We start from the raw sequence: 20,125 nt of genomic DNA, 5'->3' as shown, positions 1-20,125 counted from the left end.
CACCATATTTTAAGTCAGATAGCGACGTGGAAAGCCAACATCCTCTACGACTTACCCCTCGAAATTGCGCAAGCGCTTGAGGTGTTACAGAGTCATTCTGAGGCTACACACTTATCGGGCATCTAATACCAACCAAATCTATTAATATGAACCAATGTCATGTCAAATTCTGTCGCGGCCCTCCTCATTCTTGCCCCTGGGTGCATTTTGAGTCCAACACATTGTCGGACTTCTTGAAAAGAAACGACCACACTTTTGGCACACCTCATGATAAATTCCATCTCGGTGTCAATTTCAGGAGCGTTATGATCCTCACCACTCTGTTGATTTACATTGATAAGACTGATCAAACAAGTGATTCACTTCAACTAATAAAGCGTGAGCCACTGCAACGCGAGCCAGCCAATGAGCCCACGCCAAAACACACACTCACTTCCTTGAACATGATGTTTTGTTCAATGATGTGACACATGCGAAGAATTCTCCCAAAATGGCTGCATCGTGTGTTCATAGGAAGATTTTTTTTTTTCAGAATGTGGCCTTACTTGTCTGCCCGGTCCTGTTTCGTCGGTTTAATGGCACACAGACCGGTATTTTATAAGTTCAGGAAGCTGAGGAAGTTCCCTATCAGCATATGGTGGAGACAAAACGAAGATCTACTGCGGTGCCAGAGCAGCGTGTATTTCAAGGGCGTCGACGACGTGTCTAAATAGGCGCCCTCTCTTGTGAGCGTCCACATTTTGTGTTAATCATCAACCCACTGACCATCAAATTCAGGATAGTTCCCACTGCCCACCATCCGAAAGATATTTTACAGTTTTTTTTTTTCTGATCCCTCCCTGCCAGTTGCCAGGCTCCCCTTTGTGCATCATGGAAACAGGCGTGACTGATAATGCACCACATGGCCCTCGCACCGGGATACGCGTACACTGTACAAGCACATGTACACGCTGTGCGCACACAATGTTTTCATCCCTTTACTTAGGCATGGAGTGGTGTGTTCTGACTGCTGCGCAAATACACACCTTTCACTCACAAGAGTGCAAACTGCACATGCACAGGCTGTGGATGACGGCGATGCATCCCGCTGTGTGTCCACCGATTGTATACCAAACAATATGTTTACGAGTACCATAAAAATCATCTGTACAGCTCCCCAAATGTGAGGCAACAGTTTCCATTCATTTGACGAATGGATTTGTTTTTCTTATGTAAACTTATTGGCCACTTTTTTAACTCTTTCGTGGACCAATAATGATGACCTGTAACATGATAAGCTGTTCACTGTTGTGACCGCTGTCCCTGAAAGGGCTACTTTGGGTTTGAGCATTCATAACCCCGACTGCCCTCACGGTTACCCAGACAACACTCTCCTCTTCACTGCGTCCATCAAACGAACACAAACGGACACGACCCTGATGTAAATGAAAGCCGTTACCAAAGCGACCAACTCCTGCTCCATCTCTCCCGTTGATCTTGATTTCCCATAAGCACCAACAAAACCAGGTAGAACTGCAACATTAACTCCTGACTTCAAAAATACTGAAATAGTGATTATCTCATCTCAATTTACTCTCAAAGGAAGCCATGGTTTATTCTGTTGTAGGAATGGCAACAAGTGGCTTGTTGGACACGCCGATACATCGTACTTTCTGCCAGCTCACCGATATAGATGTGTGAATAAATGTAAATTTGATAGATTATATTTTTCCCTCGAACCACTGATGATCGCTCAAGGTACACTGAACCCTGGCTGGAAATCACCCCGCTTGCAGTACCTGGCCGGTACTTCTGACGGGGGCACAGAAATACAACCACGCTGATAATGTGAACAATAGCACCCTCTTGTGGTGAGAAAAGATTGACGTTTGTTTTAATGACTGAAATTCAAATATACATCTTAATTTATATAGATCTGAATAAACATCATTCCTCCTACTATTGTGAGGGACTGTACAAAAATATGCCTTTAAAAAAAGTAACACTTCGTAGCATGGGTAGATAAACTAAAAAAAAAGTACTAATCCTTTGCATCACTGCATACATACTAAGATGTTTTATCGTATGGTATTTTTTGACCCCGCAGCTGCATTATTGGAGCCTGATGTCAATACGATACAGTAAAATTTTGCAAACTACAACAAACTACATTTTTACGCAAGTATACGGGATTCTGTGTATTGACATGTTCTCTCAATGTGTGTTTAAATGCAGGACACAGCAGGACAAGAGCGCTATCGGACCATCACCACAGCCTACTACAGAGGCGCCATGGGCTTCTTGCTCATGTATGACATCACCAACCAGGAGTCCTTCAATGCAGTTCAGGACTGGTAGGTTTTTGCGTGTATATTAATCATGTTATACCATTTCACGTAAACACTCGGGTCAGGTCGTCATGGTTGAATGCGCTTTGGAGACGAGATTCAAACCCAGAATCTCTTGACTGTGCGGCTGAAGCGCTAAGCGCTGTCCAGTAACCACCGTGCTTCCCGTATTTTGAGTTGAATAAATAAAAACTGATTTTCCTGAAGCGTCCTACTTCATTTACTTCTACACTGGATGTCGATGGGTGTGTTCTTTGATAGGTCCAGTTCAGTCAATCTGTTCGCACAATTCTGTGCCTTCCGGTTTCTATTCTAGCTCGCTCTCTATCTTACGAACAAGCTAGCTCTCTATCTATCTATCTATCTATCTATCTATCTATCTATCTATCTATCTATCGAGCTAGCTATCGAGCCAGCTATCGAGCTAGCTACCTAGCTAGGTAGCTTTCTATCTAGCTATCTATCTATCAAACTAGCTAGCTAGCTAGCTTTCTAGCTCTCTATCAATCTCGCATAAATGCATATGTTGGTGTTTGTCATGTGTCATCTGTTTTGCAGGGCTACACAGATTAAGACATACTCGTGGGACAACGCTCAGGTGATCCTAATTGGTAACAAGTGTGACCTAGAGGATGACAGGCTCATACCAACCGAAGACGGCCAGCGTCTGGCGGAGGACCTCGGTGCGGAAAAACTTCTCAGTTGGGAATCTGTGTTACGAATCCATCCGGCATTTTTGCACATTGTAAATCAACACTGCCGCATCTCTCGCCATCAGGTTTCCAGTTCTTCGAAGCCAGCGCGAAGGACAACATCAATGTCAAGCAGGTGTTTGAGCGCCTCGTGGATGTCATCTGTGACAAGATGAACGAGAGCATGGAGGGAGACATGAGCATACTGCCCAACCACAGGAACCAGGGCCTGAAAGACTCGTCTTCCGACAGCCAAGGCAGCTGCGCTTGCTAAACCGCCCGCTCGCATGCGTGTGCGCGTGTGAGCACACACACACACACAGTACTGCTAATCTATATCTCTGTGCCTCAACTCTGGGAATCGCTGCTCCTCATCCTGCATTCACTGTAGCTACGCCCAACACAATAGGCAGAAAGTTGAGATAATCCTCGTGACTGTTAGTCCCTCTTTCCTCCTCAGACAAGGCCTCGCGGCTCACTTTCTTTTGAAGCCAACTCTGCAACCATCATCGAGCACTTTGGCCCACTTAAATATTAAAGTTCCGTGGTAATCTTGATATAATTACATATAAAATGTAATGAGATATCTGCATATGTTATTGCAGTGCTGATATAGCTCAATTTTTATCTAGCATTTTTATTCTTGGATTTGTGTGTGTGTGGGGGGGGGGTGTTGAGTCTGTTTGTAATTTAGCTAAATAGGCGACCTCATGTATTAGAAACGCCTCAACGTGATGCCGTGCAGGAACTATTCAGCTCCTGAATCACTACCATTTCCAAAATTATAAAGAGTTCAAGTCTATTTTTGTATGGTATCTTTGTGATGGAAATCATAGGAATGTGGCAGACGATAAGATTATTAATTCGTTTTTACATGATGAGAAAATGTTCCATGTCGGAAATGATTCATCCCCTTTCTCCAAATGTACACATCAAATATTCTAAATTTAGATCTTACAATATGATTTGTTCAAAGTTACCATCTCTAGATTGATTATTTATTTATTTATTTATTTCAAAATCAATATTTTGAGGCTGCTGTTTTGACCTGTTCTGCCACTTGCTGTGGACTGATAATGACATCATAGTGCCTAAGGCACGGCCCTTTAAGAACAGCCTGTAATTCTCCGACTCGTCGTAGCACGAACCGAAGTCACCGGTGGCCATCTTGCGTTGTCACTCGCTAAGCGTGCCAAATTCGAATACAGACTGATTTCTTCGCTGATGGATTTTTCTACTACATTCCACAAACCAATCACGGCACATCATTTGACGTTTGCAAGCTGAGCCGTGATTGGCCGTTACCTGAGCCCTGAGTAACTGTGATGTCATTTTTTTGTGAACAGCAAGTAGCAAAATGGCCGACCCTGAGATGGATCGAAACCAAGTGGAATTTGCTGCTTAATTCATATCCTACAAACGCAATGTTAATCAGAATACCGTGATTCAACTCGTGGGACCGCAGTAAACAAATTATTGTACAGAAAATGTTGGACTTGACTTCCCCTTTCAAAAAAAAAAAAAGCCAGTGTATTGTTCCATCGGGACATTGTGCCAAAGATGAAAAAGTACAACGGCATTCACTGTGCCTTGCAGACTCATGCCTAAAAAGTCACTGTTGTGTGGATTCTTTTCTTTGTTTGTTTGTTTATTTCTTTTTTTAGCTAATTGGAGGTAAAAGTTTCTTCATGTCATTGTCACGTCGTTGAAGCATCTGTCAGATTAATTCATTTTGTACCCTTTGCTTTTGGTTCTTGGGATATTTTCTCCAGTCTAAATCGCAGGAGAATGCAGCAAAGAGGCTGTTGATGCCTGTGAGGAAGTCGTTATACACTTGTGACAGTCACCTACCGCTGAATGATGCGTTATAAATCATTGTGTGTGTGTGTGTGTGTGTGTGTGCGCGCGCGCGCGCGCGTGTGGTCCCAAAACCATTTGTTTTCGCTGTTAAACATGGCTGTTCATCTGTCAGCAAGTGAAAGCAAGACACTCTGGTTTAGTCAGTCATCGCAGCGCCGTGTTTGACAATTGATGAATTGTTCCTTGCGCAAGCGCTTGTCGTCGTCGGTTATCTCTCTGGTCAGTGAGTGTCGCTGAAAAATATCTTTCAGCCACATCAGGCTGCCGATGCACGCGAATGGCTTTGGTCCAACGATGGCGTAAGGAGGCTAACGTACAAGGCGACGTTTGTATCACATCGTTCTTCGATGGTTTTAAAGGAATGGCATGTATGACCCTGATGTGCTGAGCTCATACTTTTTTTTTTCTTTCTCTGGTATGAGCCATTTTCTTACAACGGTTTCAGTGTTTAAGTCAACTCAACTGGACTGTATTTATAGAGCACTTGAAAACAACCACCGCTGTATACATGGAGCAAAAATAAAATCTACTTAAAAAAAAAAAAAGGAAAGAATGTGTAGTGATGAGAATAAGAGATCCTCACACCTGACAGAGTTGGAGAATTTTTGAAAGGCGTGAGGAAATATAATACTGCTGAGAGACAACTCCGCCGTCATAGAATTGAAGGATTTTTTGACATGTGCACATTCACCTTAGCTGTTAACCTGTGTGGTGAGCAAGTAGTGTACAACTTTCACCCTCGTGCATCCATTTTTCTTGTTTTATCTCAAGAACCAGCAAAACCACACATGCCGATTTCCACACCTTCCTTTTCCTCTCCCCATTTCCTCTGCGCCGCCTGCAGTTTCGAGACCGGCTCGAATTTCATTTCCATCCCTGAGGATTGCCACGCATGTGAAAAGCATCTTTTCTTTGCATCCGCACAGATGCAAAAATAATACGGTTGCCGTGCCTCTTTCAAATGATGTAAGGAAGCGCGCGGTTGCATCGAAGAAGAAGCGAGGATTGGTCGAGAGTTCCCCCCTCGGCTACCTATCAGGGTTAAGAAACAGCCACATCTGCCGCTGCGATAACGGTGGTCAAGCGAAGACAACAAGAGTGCAGAAGAATGATAAGAAACCGTTTCTGTCTGCCTCTTCAGGTAAATAGTGTGTTGTTTCATTCCAGTCCTGAGAGCACATCTTTCGGTCTGTCTGCCTACACAGCTCCAGTATCTTATAAGTTGAGTTTCTTTTCAAAGGTGTCATCTCGGGTCAGGGCTTGGAAGTTCTTCCGCACCAAACCAAACCAGGCCTACGGTCCTGATGACATGAGAGAAATGCTCATGGGTTACTGTATAAACCCTGGAGGGCTCTGAGGTCTGCAGACTCGGGTCACATAGTGGAGCCCAGAGCTCAAAGCAAACATACGTTAACCTTCGGTGTCCGATTCCCGCCTGCCAACAAGGGAGTGAAAAAGTTTGGGGCATGTGATTTTGCCCCTCCTCTTTGTCATCTTTGCTGCTTTTAGGAGCAAGTAAACAGCTCGGCGCGCATCTTATCAGCTCGGCGCAGCCTTTTAACCGTGTTGTGCTCTCCCTGGTATCTGAAGCCAAAACGGGACAAGCCCCCCCGCTGGGGACAGAAGTGGTGCGGATGCGCGCTGGCGTGTTTCACCTTGTTCTCATGTTTGTGCACAGCAAGACGGCGCCGGTCTTTTTGTTCACAGAGAAGACGGGAGGATGACATGTGATCACCTGAGGCGATTGTTGGCACTTTCGAGCATTGCGTGCGCCATGAGGGCGGCTTCCGGTGTCCCAGGCGCGCCAGATTTCCAGAGCAAAGGTAGGCCTGACCCTTCAATCAACTTCGAGGTCCATCACGGGAATCTGCTCAAGACAGATGACTGACCAAACTGTTCCCCCCCCCCCCCCCCTCATGATGCTCACCCTCTTGTGCTGCACCCCAAACATCGCCTGGACAGTCTCTCTTGTGCTGGAAAAGGAGCCGGAAACCCCCAAATGCTTTACAGACAGCAAAAAGGACTTCACCTGCTTCTGGGAGGAAGATGAGGAGAGGGCCGGCTCTGCGGATCAGTATTCCTTCACATACGCCTACCGGTAAGTACGTGTCATGCGATGGCGAATAGGGAACTCGCGATTAGTGGTCGTGTTTCTGTGACTACAAATGCTGTCATGCAAATCTTGGTGAAGATGAAACAACATTTTCAACTTTCAACTGTGTGCATTGTACTTGCTCACCGGTGTGAACTCTGAGCGCAATTGTTTATTGTGTCTCTAACAGAAAAGAAAATAGCAGCAAATGCCCACTGACGGTCCATTCGCAAGGGGCGAAGAAGCTGTTCATCTGCCACCTGAATCAAGCGTCGATGTTTGAGCTCATGGACATTCAAATTCGTCGAGAAGGAAGGCTGATCCACAATCGAAGCCTTCTGGTCGAACTTTTTTGTAAGTCAACTTTTATGTCCGAAAGATGTAAGCGTTTGCTGATTGCAGGTCCCCGACTGTGATATACCACATATGAGTCGAATCGATGCGATGCCGAGTTGCCGAGGAGTTGCTAATGGAGCATTATTATGATTATTAATAGCGCAGGCGCTCTTGGGTCAATGTTGACGTAAGCAGTGACGTTTGGACGGTTTACGTAGCTTCCACTTGACTCTTTGCCGATGGAAAAGCAAACACGTTTTTTGTATAAGGTCGTCAATCACTGGAAGATGATCGCGGGCCTTTTTCTCCTGAATGTGCGTCACGTGACGAGTAGCGTGAAACGTCTTGACGTGAATCACGCTCCAAATCCTGTGCTTTATCCGACAGTTCTGCTGGACCCACTCGCTAACGTGAGCGTGAGTGCCACGGGTCAACAGGGTCAGCTCAATGTCAGCTGGATACCTCCTCCCCTTAGACACATGGACGACAGCTTGATGTACGAGGTCTCCTATGCGATGGCTGGCAGTCGTGAGGTGCAGGTATGGATTCTGTTATTGTTTATGTTTGTTTTTTTTTTTTATGGGGTGTGGGGGTTGTGATTGATCTGACCGCTGGTTTTGCAGGTAGAGGTAGTACGAGCCAGTTCCAGGATGATTTTAAGGGGCCTACAGCCAGGCACGAAGTACAAGGTGCGGGTTCGGGTCAAACTGGATGGAATTAGCTATAATGGCTTCTGGAGTATGTGGAGTGAGCCGGTGTTCATGGAGACAGCGCCTGCAGGTCTGCATTTATTCACACAAATTGTGTCATTCCGGGTTCACAAGCGTATTTTGGCGCTGATGATATACAAAAAAAGAAACATTTTTAAGAGTGCCTTGTCGTTAGTGCAGTGCCACTCATCCCCGAACGAATTGCACATATCAGTCGGCGACAACATTGAGCAGCATGTTCATTCATGTGGCTCGATGTTGTTTGAAGCTTGGTAGAACGGCACGTTTCTGTTCCTATATTTGGACTTTCTCGATTGAGTTAACTCTTATTTCAATTGTGGCACACTGAGCTCTTTTGTGGTTTTCCGATGACAGAATTCAACCTACTCATTGTCTTCCTCATCTTCACCATGGCTTTCATCCTCATGGTGCTGTCTTTCACTGTGCTCGTGTCCAATCGCAGGTCAGGATTTTCCTTATATCACAAAAAAAAAAAAAAAAACAGAAAAAAAAAGTGTGACCAGTCTCAGTTGCTAAGAAAAAGGGGCAACTATTTTACCTGTCCTTGCCAGGTTTCTGAGAAGGAAGATTTGGCCGGCTATCCCAACCCCCGATAGCAAGTTTCAAGGCCTTTTCACTGATCACGGTGGAGATTTTCAGGTAAGAAACGATTCTGACAAGAATAGCGCAGCGTAAGTACAAAGGGCAGGATTTGAGCTACATTTTGATCATGTACTGTACTCGTGAGCCCAAATCACAAGGTTGCGTTGAATCCAAAGGGGCTTGCTGAGCAGCGGGACCCCTGTGGAGCACGCGCGTGTCCTCAAAGAGTCAACGCAATCTTCATTCCATCGCTTTTGTCCTTGCACAGGAGTGGTTGAAACATACGAACGGGGGCTTGTGGTCGAGCCCGGCATCGTTTTACAGTGAGGAATACCCCACTTCTCTGGAGGTTCTCTCAGAGCTAAGCCTGGACCCCCCATACCCCCCACCACCTCTACCGCCCAAAATGTCCGGCGCTCCCGCGCTCCGACACGCGGACGAGGATGTGGATTTGGCGCTGAGAAAAATACCCCACAATCACTGGCTGATGGAAAGCCTCAGGGTGCAGAACCAGCGCCCGCTTCCTTGCACCCAGTCTTCCCCACTGGAGTCTCAGGATACTTACGTCACGCTGACCGGCAACAACCACGGCCAAGTCGCTCGCACCCATGGGGCGTCTTTGCCCATCGAAGCGCTTTTGGCCTTGAAAAAGACAATGCTGTCTGAAGTTCACTGAGCTGGGTCTGTCATACAGCTTCAGCACCCAACGCACGTTCACGATGGGGTCCAGCTCCATCAATCGAGCACGTTCTTCATATGCCTGCTCAAGGATGGGAACTGAGACGGGCCCAAAGCTACTTGGATCGTCACCCTTCTCGCCGGCAGCATCCAAAGGATGAAAATCGAAGGACCTGCTCCAGGAATGAGCAAAGTCTTTGTGATCTCTTACAAGTCCTTACAAATGCTTGTTCTCCATGTCGCCGCTTTCACTAAACACGAGCATTCCGGATGGCGTCTCAATCTGGCATCCCTCTAGATCGGTGCTGTCCAAACTACGGCCTTCGACACACCCCTCCAAAAGTCCAGACCGATGAGGCCAGTTCACATCTTTTTGCTGTACAATGAAAACATTTGGGTTTGACATTAAAAGATGACTATGAGGCAATATGTCAACATTTCAGCTTTAATTTGTCGTTCGGGTAGATGCTGTACATGTTGATCGAATACGTAACTGACAAGACAAGAGCATTATTTGTAAAGGGGAAAAAAAAACACATTTTGAGGTGATGTAAAGTAGACTAACCCATTGTGTTAAAATGTCTTCCTACAAATAAGACATGTTCTGTTGCAAATCATTTGCTTTCAAAAACTGCTTATTAGCCTGTTATGCATTGACATGGCCAAATGTTACGTTCATCTTTTTAGGATGCCTTGTATTAATGTCCATGTGTTTCGGGTCTCCTTTCTAGCAGTTAAAGTTTTCCACTTCTTGCCTCTGGTGAACTTTTTTGTGGTTTCAGTTCATCCCTAATTGGCAGATGTGCTCAAACTAACTGAAACTCCATGAAACCATCAGGATATATTGACAACTGCCACTCCTGTGCCAAACCCGGCTTGACCTCAGTGTCTTCGGCGCAAGGGTCAAGGGTGATACCGGTTCCTGAAAAATAAATGTGCCACACCTCCTGCAGCCCGGCCGCTGCAGCTTTGTAGCTTCTGTCTTGGTCCAGAGTACATCGTACTTGAAAGTAGCGGTCCAAAGTATCGAGAACTTGATCCGAGACAGAGAATTCTCCGCTTTGCTCTTTTGGCTTATAAGAGGCGATAACGCGACAGGGGGCGGGGCTCGAGGTCTGCTGCTCAAGGAGGCCAGTGAGAAAAGTCGCAGTGTCGCACAACAACGCTGAGAGGTGTGCAGCGCGGGACTGCTCAACGCCGTGGCTTTCATCCGCGGGTCCGCGCAGAAAGTCCTCCAGTCTGTCAACGATGATCAGTGATGGAGGGACGGGAAAGGTGTTGGTGGATTCATGAAGGCCTGCCACTTGCTGGAGCAACTCCTCCAATGTCCTCGGATAGCAGAATTTGATTTGCTTGCAAAAAAATGAAGAAAGGAATTAGCATAATTGAGCTGCTGGTAAGGACATGTTGCAAGGTCATAGTTTTTTGACTAAAAATAAAAACATGGAGAAATGAATTCTTTTTTAAGGTCGTCAGTTGTTTTTGGTTGTACTTATTTACTAAATTAAATGATGGAATCTCAGCTCTTTATTTTTACTTAAGAACAGGAGTTGATCACTACTTCTGCTTTTAAAAGTCGTTTTCTCTTTCTTTTTACACGAGTTGTACGTACTGCTTGGTAAGAAGAAAGTGTACCTTTGTTTACAGTATTTTATTTCAGATGGTACCTTTAGACTTTCCGGGCTCAGACTTGGAACACATTTCTGCAAAGACACTGGCAGGCTTTGGATTTGCGTTTGAGCGAAGAACACCACCTTTACGCTCAGCCGACACGCAGCCGTAACAGCCGCGAGAAGCAACACGGAGCGTCCGAGATTTTGCTCTCCGACTACAAGGACGCCGCATTGTGCCGGTGCTGGAGGAATCACCTTGAGATCCTTCGATGAGTCCGCCCGTGACATAAAGTTTGTGAACATATGCGTTAAAACGTCTGTCATGACCGACGCTCTACCAGAAGTTGACTCCAAAGTCGCTCTGACGTTTCGTGCGTCTATTTACATGATGCACTCTGGCGCGCGTGTCTTTGCGGTCCGTGTGGAAACAACAGCTTCACACGTCATTTTTCTTGTGTTGACTGTGCTGCGATTTTCTTTGATTTCGTCCATATTAAGTTACTGAATGAGATTTAAGAACGCCGTAGATGCCGGTAAGGTAAATGCGTTTTTAACGCGGCCGTTTTACAACACAAACGGCAGTGTTTCTTAAGCACTTCCGGTTAAGACCAGCACAACTTCCGGATGTTAACGGCATCAGCTGTTGTCGTCAAGATGGCGAATAACCTGACAGAATTGGAGGTTCCACTTGTACTTGAGCCGGCTGGGGACCGAGGGAAAGGTGTATTAAGGCGATGCAGAGGGAGACCCAGGCTGACGGAGTCAGACCGAGCACAGCGACGTCTTGAATCCCGAAAGAAATACGACATTCGGAGGGTTTACTTGGGGGAGTCGCACAAGCTCTGGAGTGAGCTCCGAAGGCGCACAAGTCTGAGTGATGCTGGGCTGGCAGCGTATTTAATCGTGCTTCATTCCACATTTGGAGAGAAATATCAACAGAAGCACTCAAAGTAAGCTTCCCTGCAGTTTATCGGATACCTTTGTTTTTCTCCACATATAAGATCCTATGCACTGCACAAGTAACCCACTCCTGTTATGCCAAACATGCACTTACTTAGCCTTTTTCTAAGATGCGAACAATATAAAGAAGGCCATCCATTTATCAAAATACATTTTCCATTCTTACATATTTCAGGAAAACCATTACCCTAGAGGGGACATTGGATTCAGCGCCTGAGAGAAAAGGTGAGTTCTAGTCAGCATTACGGTATGTGAGAGTTTGACATGATGAGAGAGGCTTGGAAACAGGACGGTTGGCATCCGGCGCCCACGTGAACAAGGTGGCATTTGAAAACTCAAGCAGGCTGCTATTTTCAAAACCTTTGACTCTTCTGTGTCTTTGACCTGTCTTTTGCCAGTTAAGAGGGAGCGTGAGTCGAGTCTCCATAGTCTGGTGTGTTGGTACCAGGAGCACTTGCGTTCCTGCCCTCATGAGCCCCAACTCAGGGCTCTGGAGCCCCAGCCCAACTTGTCGACTGCCGCCATCTGGCAATGTGACTCCGACCATTCCTTTGTGCAACACCTTTTCTTCCCCCTGAGTGAGACGAGTGACTCTGAGCAGGAGGAGAGAGAAAACGGAGAAAACGGCGATGGTGAAAATGCTGCAAAAAGAGACTTAGTGGTGCCGAAAAGGTTATCAAGCCGGAAGAGAAAAGCAAATTGTCTGTTAAAAGGTGCACATTGAAAATGTGGTTCGTGACTGACCAAATTGATGAATTTCTTGTCCATTCATTTTTTTCGTTTCTTATCTGCTTTCAAGATTTAGGAGAAACAACAGTGCTTTCTGAGGTTCAGCACACAACCGCAAACGAGCTGGAACATGGCGAAGAAGCCGTAACACCGCATGCAAGTGTGGAGAGCTCCTCCGATGATGTCTCCCTGACTGTCCCGCCTGTGTGGGAGATGGTACTGGAGCGACCACGTGGCTCCCCTGAGCCGATCTTTCACCCCCTCACCTCGGAAGAGGAGATCGAGGACGCTCGGCGAAGCCAAGATGGAAGTGCGACCGAGGAGCCTGGTGAAGCGCAAGAACCCGAAATTGGGTGTGATTATGAGTGTGTCATTGTGGGAACATCTTTTGCTGAAAAACCGGGTAACGTGGATGAGGACTTAGGCGATTCGGTCCCACCCTCCCATCCAGAGCTGTTGGTCTCATCTCCCGTTCGGGCACAAGAGAAAGGGCAGCTTTTTGACCCACACGTTTTGCGGACGGTGGTAACGAACTGCGAGATTCCTAACCAACAGACGCCTTTAGAAGGCTCACAGGTCAGTATGAGTGTGTGCGTGTATTCCACTTTTTCAATCATGAGAAGAGCGGGACCTCTGTTACTGTGCTATTTTCCCTTTTTAAAACATACCTGGTGACTGTACAGTCATACCCTGACTTGGGAGAGCCACATTTGTTGATGTACTTTTCAGCCGTTATCGAACGCTGGGAGGGGAGTAAAACGCAAACACAACGAGCAAACTCACGCAGGAGCCGCTGTCGGCCCCGCCTCTTAAATGCGCGTTCGCACATTCATGTCTTGATGGATTGATTGACTTTACTTGAGCATCATGTTTAAAACACAAAAGACAAATTTATATCTCCTTCCAGTGCAAAATGTCATCAATAGTGGGTGAGTCTGGAACATATGAGCTGCTTGAAATCGGAGTCCGCTCTCTTGTTGAATCAGGATAAGAGTGTCCTTCATTTTTTGGTCACAGCTAATTATCATAACTGGCCCCAGCTATGAGGCTCTCGCGTCGGACGGAATTCAGCTCAGCGTGGGCGCTGGGAATGCGACGCAAGACACCTGCGCTGTCATCAGGGACATCCCCTACCACCAAGAGCCTGAATCAAAACTCCAAGCAACAGAGGACGAAGACCGCATGACAGGTGTGTTACTCAGAAAAGTCGATCCGACCTGTTGTCTTCTGCTATTTCCAATGAGAAGTGATCAAGTGCCACCAAACAGTTGATATTGTAAAGTAGGACAAACAGCAACCTCAGTAACAAAAGCGCGAGGGCAGGTCAGGATTTTACATCTTGCCAGACTTGCCGTGTATTCAGGTACCATTCCCCAGGAGGGCTCCAATTTGCATCTCCTGTCTACAGAATTAAGTGACAAGCAGCTGCTAGAACCCACTGTTGACGCTCCGCACCACGAGTTGCAGAGGAATCTGGGCAGGTTTGTTGGTTGGAATGTAAATCAATCAATAAATCTGCAGAATAATTGATGTAAGAATGAAACGAAAGCACATTCCCCAGGAGGGCTCCAATTTGCATCTCCTGTCGACAGAATTAAGTGACAAGCACCCGCTAGAACCCACTGTTGACGCTCCGGACCACGAGTTGCAGAGGAGTCTGGGCAGGTTTGTTGGTTGGAATGAAAATCGATCAATCAATGAATCTGCAGAATAATTGATGTAAGAATGAAACAAAAGCATATTTTTTTTTGTCATCGTTGTCACGCTAGATCAAAGAGAAGCAGGCGAGGCCCAGTTGTTGAGGCTGACGGGATGCTCAAGATGTTCCATTGCCCGTACGAGGGCTGCAGTCAAGTGTACGTCGCCGTGAGCAGCTTCCAGGTGAGACAACCCATTTCATTCCGATTTCACGTTTCCGCTTTTCATGTCAACACTTTTTTTTTTGTGTGTGTGTGTGTGTGTGTGTGTGTAGAATCATGTGAACCTAGTTCACAGGAAAGGCAGGACCAAAGTTTGCCCTCACCCAGGCTGTGGAAAAAAATTCTACCTGTCCAACCACCTCCATCGCCACATGATCATCCACTCAGGTGGACTCAAAAAGACGCTCTTGTTCATTGTCATCGGGATTAGTAAAGCATCCACTTGTTTTCTTTTTCTCGAAGATCAAATTGCTCACAATTAAAAAGGGGCCATTTCTCTGTAGGGGTGCGGGATTTCATCTGTGAGACGTGTGGGAAATCGTTTAAGCGCAAGAATCACCTGGAAGTTCACCGACGGACTCACACGGGAGAAACACCTTTACAGTAAGATGTTTCTGTTACTCTTTCATCTCTGACACAAACACATGAATTATCACCAGCGGCAAAACATTTATTTTTCTCACAATGGAGAAATTCGCAATTTACAGCAGCAAAAATTATGGAAAGGAGAAAGTAGAAAAACTAAACAAATATTTGCATGCACAAAAAAAAAAAACTGTACACAGTACAGAGTGAAATATAAAATCTAAGCATATGTGCATCTGCAAAAGTGGCTGTGCAATTTAAAAATGGGTGATTTAGCCTGATTTAGGTTGAAATGCAAGTAACAGCACGGTTGAAGTACCTTCTCATTCTCACGATCCGTCAACTGCATCTTTTTGCTTTCCGTTTTTTTTTTTATGTTTTTTTTTTCCGCCATCCTCGCCGATCAGATGCGAAATCTGCGGCTACCAGTGTCGTCAGCGTGCGTCCCTTAACTGGCACATGAAGAAACACACCCCGGAGGCCCACTATGGAGGCGCAGCACTGTAAACCTTTGCCTCATTCCGCCGTGTTTTCCCCCTCAGTGCAGTTTGAGGGACACGCGCATGAGGTCGATATTCAACTGCATCTTTTTGCTTTCCGTTTTTTTTTTTTTTTTTTTCTCCGCCATCCTCGCCGGTCAGATGCGAAATCTGCGGCTACCAGTGTCGTCAGCGTGCGTCCCTTAACTGGCACATGAAGAAACACACCCCGGAGGCCCACTACAACTACACCTGCGAGTTCTGCGACAAACGCTTTGAGAAGTTGGACAGTGTTAAATTTCACAAGTTGAAGAGCCACCCAGAGAAGCTCTCCTCCTGAGATCTTCAATCTGGCGACAAAGCAAGAGGACTCTTGAGCAAGTATTTGTTTGTGACGTTCACTTCAACAGCTGTGCAGGTCACAGCAAATTGCAACCCGCCGGGCCCAGAAATTGAAGCTCTTCCAAATGTTTTTTTTAAACTACCCTTAATGTAAGCCCCCCCCCCCAGCCCCCTTCAGCTTAATTTATTCTTATTTTTTTAACATATGGCAACATGATTATAAAACACCTAATGTTGTGAAAAAAAGGTTCCTTCTACTTCCAAGTCTGAAGTTATGTTTTTTTTTACTATTTGTTAATATTTATAAAATACATTGACATAAAAAGAAGCGCAACTGGCATTTTTGCACTTCTCACGCAGAAAATAGCAATGGACCCTTGTATGTTTCGCCAGGATTGACGTCACTTAAGGTCATGTTTCTAATGATGAGGAAACTTTGTCAAAGATGCGGGGAACTACTTTGCACTTAGTTTTGATAAAACCACCTTGAACGCAGGTGTCATTCCACCAAATGCCTCCGTTATTGCCCAAGCAAAGGGACATTTGTGATGGATTTACTTTCATCTTTGTTCACAAGTAAACGTCGTGTAACGCTTTCTCAGGAAATAACGGTGTCTCCTTGTGTCACTGTTCCAAGCCGACTGGACGGTGTGTTTTCTTTCCTAAGCAAATGCACTTTTTCGTCCCTGACAGGCCTCTCCGCTGATGAATCATTAAAATCCGTGGCCTCCATTCACACAGAAACCATTCTTTCACCAAATGACATTTGCCGAGCATCGGTGCTTAATAGTGTGCAACGGGCCCACTTGCGTAAAGTGCTCGCCTCGAGTGTTTGTGATCAAGTGTGGGTGTGGACAAAAGCCACGGCACGTAGTCATGCGGTGACTGATACCCAACCTTTCGCTAGGCATAGCTTTCAAGAGGCTACTGGGAATACTGCCTGCGTGTGTTGCTCACGGCGCCCACCCCACTCGTCAACAACTTCAACATGTCAAATCGATGATGAGCAATGAAATGCATTCGTTTCCCTCAACTATTAATCATTGATATCATTTTCGGTTGAGTCAGTTCTTGAAGTCATCGTGCAAGTGAAATATGTTGCCCGAGTATGAAGCGCGTTGCACTCTTGAGACCCCACGTCCACATTTGTTTTCATTATTCATCCACGAATTACACAAGTATACATCAAACTAGCAAACACGGTGCGTCATATAATGTTTCATGATGAACACTGGCACTTGCTTGTTTAAGAATTCAGTGCTGTTAAAAAGAATTTGCCCTGATTTCTGTGTTCTTTGCCTATTTATCACACGCGCCAAGGTTTCAGTTCATCAACCCAATTTTAATATCACACCGTGACGACATTCATCCACGAATTACACAAGTATACATCAAACTATCAACCCAATTTTAATATCACACCGAGACGAGCGAGGAAATACAAAATAGAGCTCAAGTCTGGCCAAAGAGTGAAAGCCTTCCATTGGCGCCTTAAAAATCTTTGTTTTCAAAATGACTCTTCCCAACTCAAGTTTCCACCCAGGTGATCCGAGCGCCTCCTCCCCCAGGGGTAGCAAGCACCAGTCCGGCTCCATGGTGATGTGTTAGTCACGCCTCCCTCCCCCTCCCTCTTTGGTTCTGTACGACTTACAAATCAACTGGCTGCTTGAAAATAGCGGGTGAAAAGCAACAAAAGCTCTTACCGATGTAACAGAGCCACAGGTGGCAAATTGGAAGGGTTTTTTTTTTTTTGTTGAATTTGTTGTTCGTTTGTCTTTTTAAGAGCATTTAGCTTCACTGTCTTCTCCCAAGCTATTCCATCACTGGAGTCAAGGAAGAAGATTGCCTGTAGGTGACCCAAGCTCAGAGTTTTTTTTTCTCTCAGAGGTAAGCAGGACTTGAAATCACTTGAATTGTGTTCCTTTTTGTTGCTTTGTTCAATCCGCCACCCGTGAAACCATCCTTTGTCATACCTGTCAACTTTTCGGAGCGCCAACCTGTATGAACTACCAAAAAAATCCTTATAAAGAGCAAAAAATCCTTATAACATACCAAAGCATTTTATATGTCAAAATAACGGCAGAAAAAAACCCACGAAATATGAATGATATATTTGTTTCCTTGTAGAACTTGCTTGTACACTACCGGAGTATGGAATGAATACTCTGCTGTTTTCAACTAGGAACCACGTGATTTACTGGAAAGTTACCGGAAATGAAAGCATTCGAGTAGACTCGCACCATTCTGGGCAAAAGCAAACGGAACTAACTGTTAGGGGGGGAAAAAACAAAAAAAAACGGAAATTTTCGTATGATTTGTGCGATACGGCCATATACGTTAGATTCACCACAAAATCCGTATGAACTATGGCTAAACCGTATGAGTTGACAGGTATGCTTTGGCCTCAAGCAAGTATTTCTCTCAACATCCCCTTTTGAAACCGCTCGTTGAGGTTGGATGCAGTTTGAACAGGGTCGCATCGGAACATTTGCATGCGGGTACGGCTTTCATTTGCATTGAATTGCCATTCCACGCGGCCTGACTCCATGAGGAAGAGGAGTAAAATTGTACAGGGGAGTCAAGGCAACTTGACCTCTGACCCTCAAATGGATGATTAACTTGACGTGGGCCGGCGGGCTCGCTGAGCTGAGAAATGCTCCGCGCACCGACAATGAGTGAGGGGGCAGTTATAGTAAGAAGATCGCACACATAGAGAGGGGTTTGCCTTTTGTCATTGTCGGCAAGAATCACACTTCACACGTTGTCTGACACAACGCAAAGGCTCCTCCGGGAGGTCACCGCGCATCACGCATAACGCTTCGCGTGCTTACGAGAGGTCCTCCTGTAACCGCCTTTGTACCACTGAGGACTAGATGGGATGTCAGCATAGGATGAAAAAAGATCTAGAAAGAATTTTTTTGGTTTGTTGAAATGTCGCCTTTTCAAAACACTCCCAAATCCTTTCCGTCCAATGTGGCAACGTAGCACATCCCAGCCATGAAATAAAATTGAAAAAAAAAATGGGATTCTTTGCGTTCACTGAAAGGGATTTCAAGTAACTCCAATGTGTTCATATTTTTAATCTCTTTTAAGCGATTGTGTACAGAAAGCTATTCCGGTTCAAAACAATCAAATCAAACTTCTTAAATTGTTTTTTAAAAGAAAGCGTTTAGTAATTGCACTTGTTTTAAGTAACACGACATGATCATAACAGTTTAAAAACTCATTGCTGTAGCCTTTGCATTATTAATTTTTTTTTTTGTTTTTGATACAGCATAAATCGAACACGAACCACTTGCTCTACATGAATATTGATCAAGTTTAGGTCACTCATTTTTCAAAAAGACTTTTCCCGAAATTCAGGAGGTACGTTTCCTCCTCGGTTTGATTTGAAAGCGGACAAAGCCGCCAGACAAATGCTCGTAAGATGATATGTGTTTGTTCAATGTCATGTGGATGAATTGAAATGCATGATGTTTGAAGTAGCAAAGGTTATGTTCATAAAGGATGGTGGAAAAAAACCAGCAGGTGCCACACCCTTGTTCAGTGCTCGCATTTAAAAGAGCTTTCAAGTGCTGAATGTGACGTGTAAACCATCAAAAATATGAATACTAACAATACAGTATCACATTAGTGTTCTTTTGAAAGGGGAAATATCTTTAAAGTTGTTGCGAAAAGTGAACAGCAAACCCGTTATTGTGATGGCTGGCCAACCCACTTGTGCGTTGCTTCTTTCTTTCTACAGGTTGAACACAACGGCCGCCAACCAAAATGGGATGCTTTGGATTCCTCAAGTTTATGATGTTTGTTTTCAATGGTATTATCTTTGTAAGTTGATGCTTTTGATACTTTAAATGTGAAATACTCCCTATGGACTCTTAGCTATTGCCAACCGCCTCGTGAAGGCAGCCCAACATGTACCTGTGCCACAAATAATCATTGGATAACTATAAGATGTGGGCAATATTATTTTATTCAAATCAAACTGCTATTTACTTCACTGTACACACACAAACCCACACACACATATCTGCATATATCAGTAGGTAGGTAGGTATCCATCTAGCTAGCTGGCTAGCTAGATGGATAGCTAGCATTCTTATTCCATGTAACTGTCCCCCAGTTGGCGGGTGCAGTCATCCTGGGTGTTGGCATCTGGGTGAAGGTGGACAGCGGCTCCATCCTGGGCTTCCTGGGCATGATTGAAAACGCCCCCGCGGAGCTCGGCCAGGTGCTCAACGTGGGCTACCTGCTGATCGCTGTCGGAGTGCTTCTCGTCATCATTGGTTTTCTGGGATGCTGCGGGGCCATCCGAGAGAGCAAGTGCATGCTGCTGCTGGTAGGCGGTCGCATCCATGTTGCCAACTCACTTTCAGGGAATGTTGCTGAATTTGTGTGCGCCTGATAACGTAGCCGGAT

At 45.4% G+C, this 20,125-nt stretch overlaps 5 protein-coding genes across 8 annotated transcripts in view; 4 read left to right on the top strand and 1 right to left on the bottom strand.

Moving 5' to 3' along the window:
- rab3db (RAB3D, member RAS oncogene family, b) overlaps positions 1 to 3,821 on the top strand; it is a 7,602-nt gene extending 3,781 nt beyond the window's left edge. Inside the window, exons 3-6 of the mRNA XM_019893464.1 lie at positions 2,087 to 2,106; positions 2,215 to 2,333; positions 2,886 to 3,010; positions 3,106 to 3,821. Coding sequence (XP_019749023.1) covers positions 2,087 to 2,106; positions 2,215 to 2,333; positions 2,886 to 3,010; positions 3,106 to 3,293 — 452 coding nt within the window. The 3' untranslated portion in view covers positions 3,294 to 3,821. The remainder of the gene's footprint in view (positions 1 to 2,086; positions 2,107 to 2,214; positions 2,334 to 2,885; positions 3,011 to 3,105) is intronic.
- A 2,059-nt stretch (positions 3,822 to 5,880) lies between these two features.
- epor (erythropoietin receptor) lies at positions 5,881 to 9,819 on the top strand. 3 transcript variants are annotated; one of them, XM_019893518.1, is made up of 9 exons: positions 5,881 to 6,020; positions 6,587 to 6,702; positions 6,842 to 6,977; positions 7,162 to 7,325; positions 7,695 to 7,846; positions 7,931 to 8,087; positions 8,393 to 8,480; positions 8,590 to 8,677; positions 8,889 to 9,819. In XM_019893518.1, the coding sequence occupies exons 2-9, from the start codon at positions 6,600 to 6,602 to the stop codon at positions 9,294 to 9,296; spliced, it is 1,296 nt and encodes a 431-aa protein (XP_019749077.1). In that variant the 5' UTR covers positions 5,881 to 6,020; positions 6,587 to 6,599; the 3' UTR covers positions 9,297 to 9,819. The 3 variants fall into 3 exon arrangements, with proteins under 3 accessions (XP_019749077.1, XP_019749076.1, XP_019749075.1); XM_019893517.1 differs by lacking the exon at positions 5,881 to 6,020 and adding an exon at positions 6,061 to 6,507; XM_019893516.1 differs by lacking the exon at positions 5,881 to 6,020 and having other exon boundaries at positions 6,061 to 6,702.
- Positions 9,820 to 10,079: 260 nt separating this feature from the next.
- Positions 10,080 to 11,338, bottom strand: swsap1 (SWIM-type zinc finger 7 associated protein 1). The gene is made up of 2 exons (XM_019893519.1): positions 10,966 to 11,338; positions 10,080 to 10,650 (listed from the first exon to the last, which is right to left on the bottom strand). The coding sequence occupies exons 1-2, from the start codon at positions 11,233 to 11,235 to the stop codon at positions 10,105 to 10,107; spliced, it is 816 nt and encodes a 271-aa protein (XP_019749078.1). The 5' UTR covers positions 11,236 to 11,338; the 3' UTR covers positions 10,080 to 10,104.
- An 84-nt stretch (positions 11,339 to 11,422) lies between these two features.
- On the top strand, positions 11,423 to 16,989 carry znf653 (zinc finger protein 653). 2 transcript variants are annotated; one of them, XM_019893514.1, is made up of 11 exons: positions 11,423 to 11,861; positions 12,047 to 12,096; positions 12,270 to 12,584; positions 12,671 to 13,176; positions 13,618 to 13,789; positions 14,193 to 14,265; positions 14,370 to 14,481; positions 14,573 to 14,687; positions 14,804 to 14,903; positions 15,293 to 15,365; positions 15,600 to 16,989. In XM_019893514.1, the coding sequence occupies exons 1-11, from the start codon at positions 11,536 to 11,538 to the stop codon at positions 15,702 to 15,704; spliced, it is 1,947 nt and encodes a 648-aa protein (XP_019749073.1). In that variant the 5' UTR covers positions 11,423 to 11,535; the 3' UTR covers positions 15,705 to 16,989. The 2 variants fall into 2 exon arrangements, with proteins under 2 accessions (XP_019749073.1, XP_019749074.1); XM_019893515.1 differs by lacking the exons at positions 14,193 to 14,265; positions 15,293 to 15,365 and adding an exon at positions 14,009 to 14,081 and having other exon boundaries at positions 15,527 to 16,989.
- A 121-nt stretch (positions 16,990 to 17,110) lies between these two features.
- tspan34b (tetraspanin 34b) overlaps positions 17,111 to 20,125 on the top strand; it is a 4,025-nt gene continuing 1,010 nt past the window's right edge. Inside the window, exons 1-3 of the mRNA XM_019893463.1 lie at positions 17,111 to 17,593; positions 19,452 to 19,534; positions 19,830 to 20,103. Coding sequence (XP_019749022.1) covers positions 19,478 to 19,534; positions 19,830 to 20,103 — 331 coding nt within the window. The 5' untranslated portion in view covers positions 17,111 to 17,593; positions 19,452 to 19,477. The remainder of the gene's footprint in view (positions 17,594 to 19,451; positions 19,535 to 19,829; positions 20,104 to 20,125) is intronic.

The sequence above is a fragment of the Hippocampus comes genome, unplaced genomic scaffold (genome assembly GCF_001891065.2).
Source record: "Hippocampus comes isolate QL1 unplaced genomic scaffold, H_comes_QL1_v1.1 scaffold23, whole genome shotgun sequence".
Taxonomy (NCBI): Eukaryota; Metazoa; Chordata; class Actinopteri; order Syngnathiformes; family Syngnathidae; genus Hippocampus; species Hippocampus comes.
Note: the sequence above shows the minus strand (reverse complement) of the source record. Positions and strands in the feature narration are given on the sequence as shown.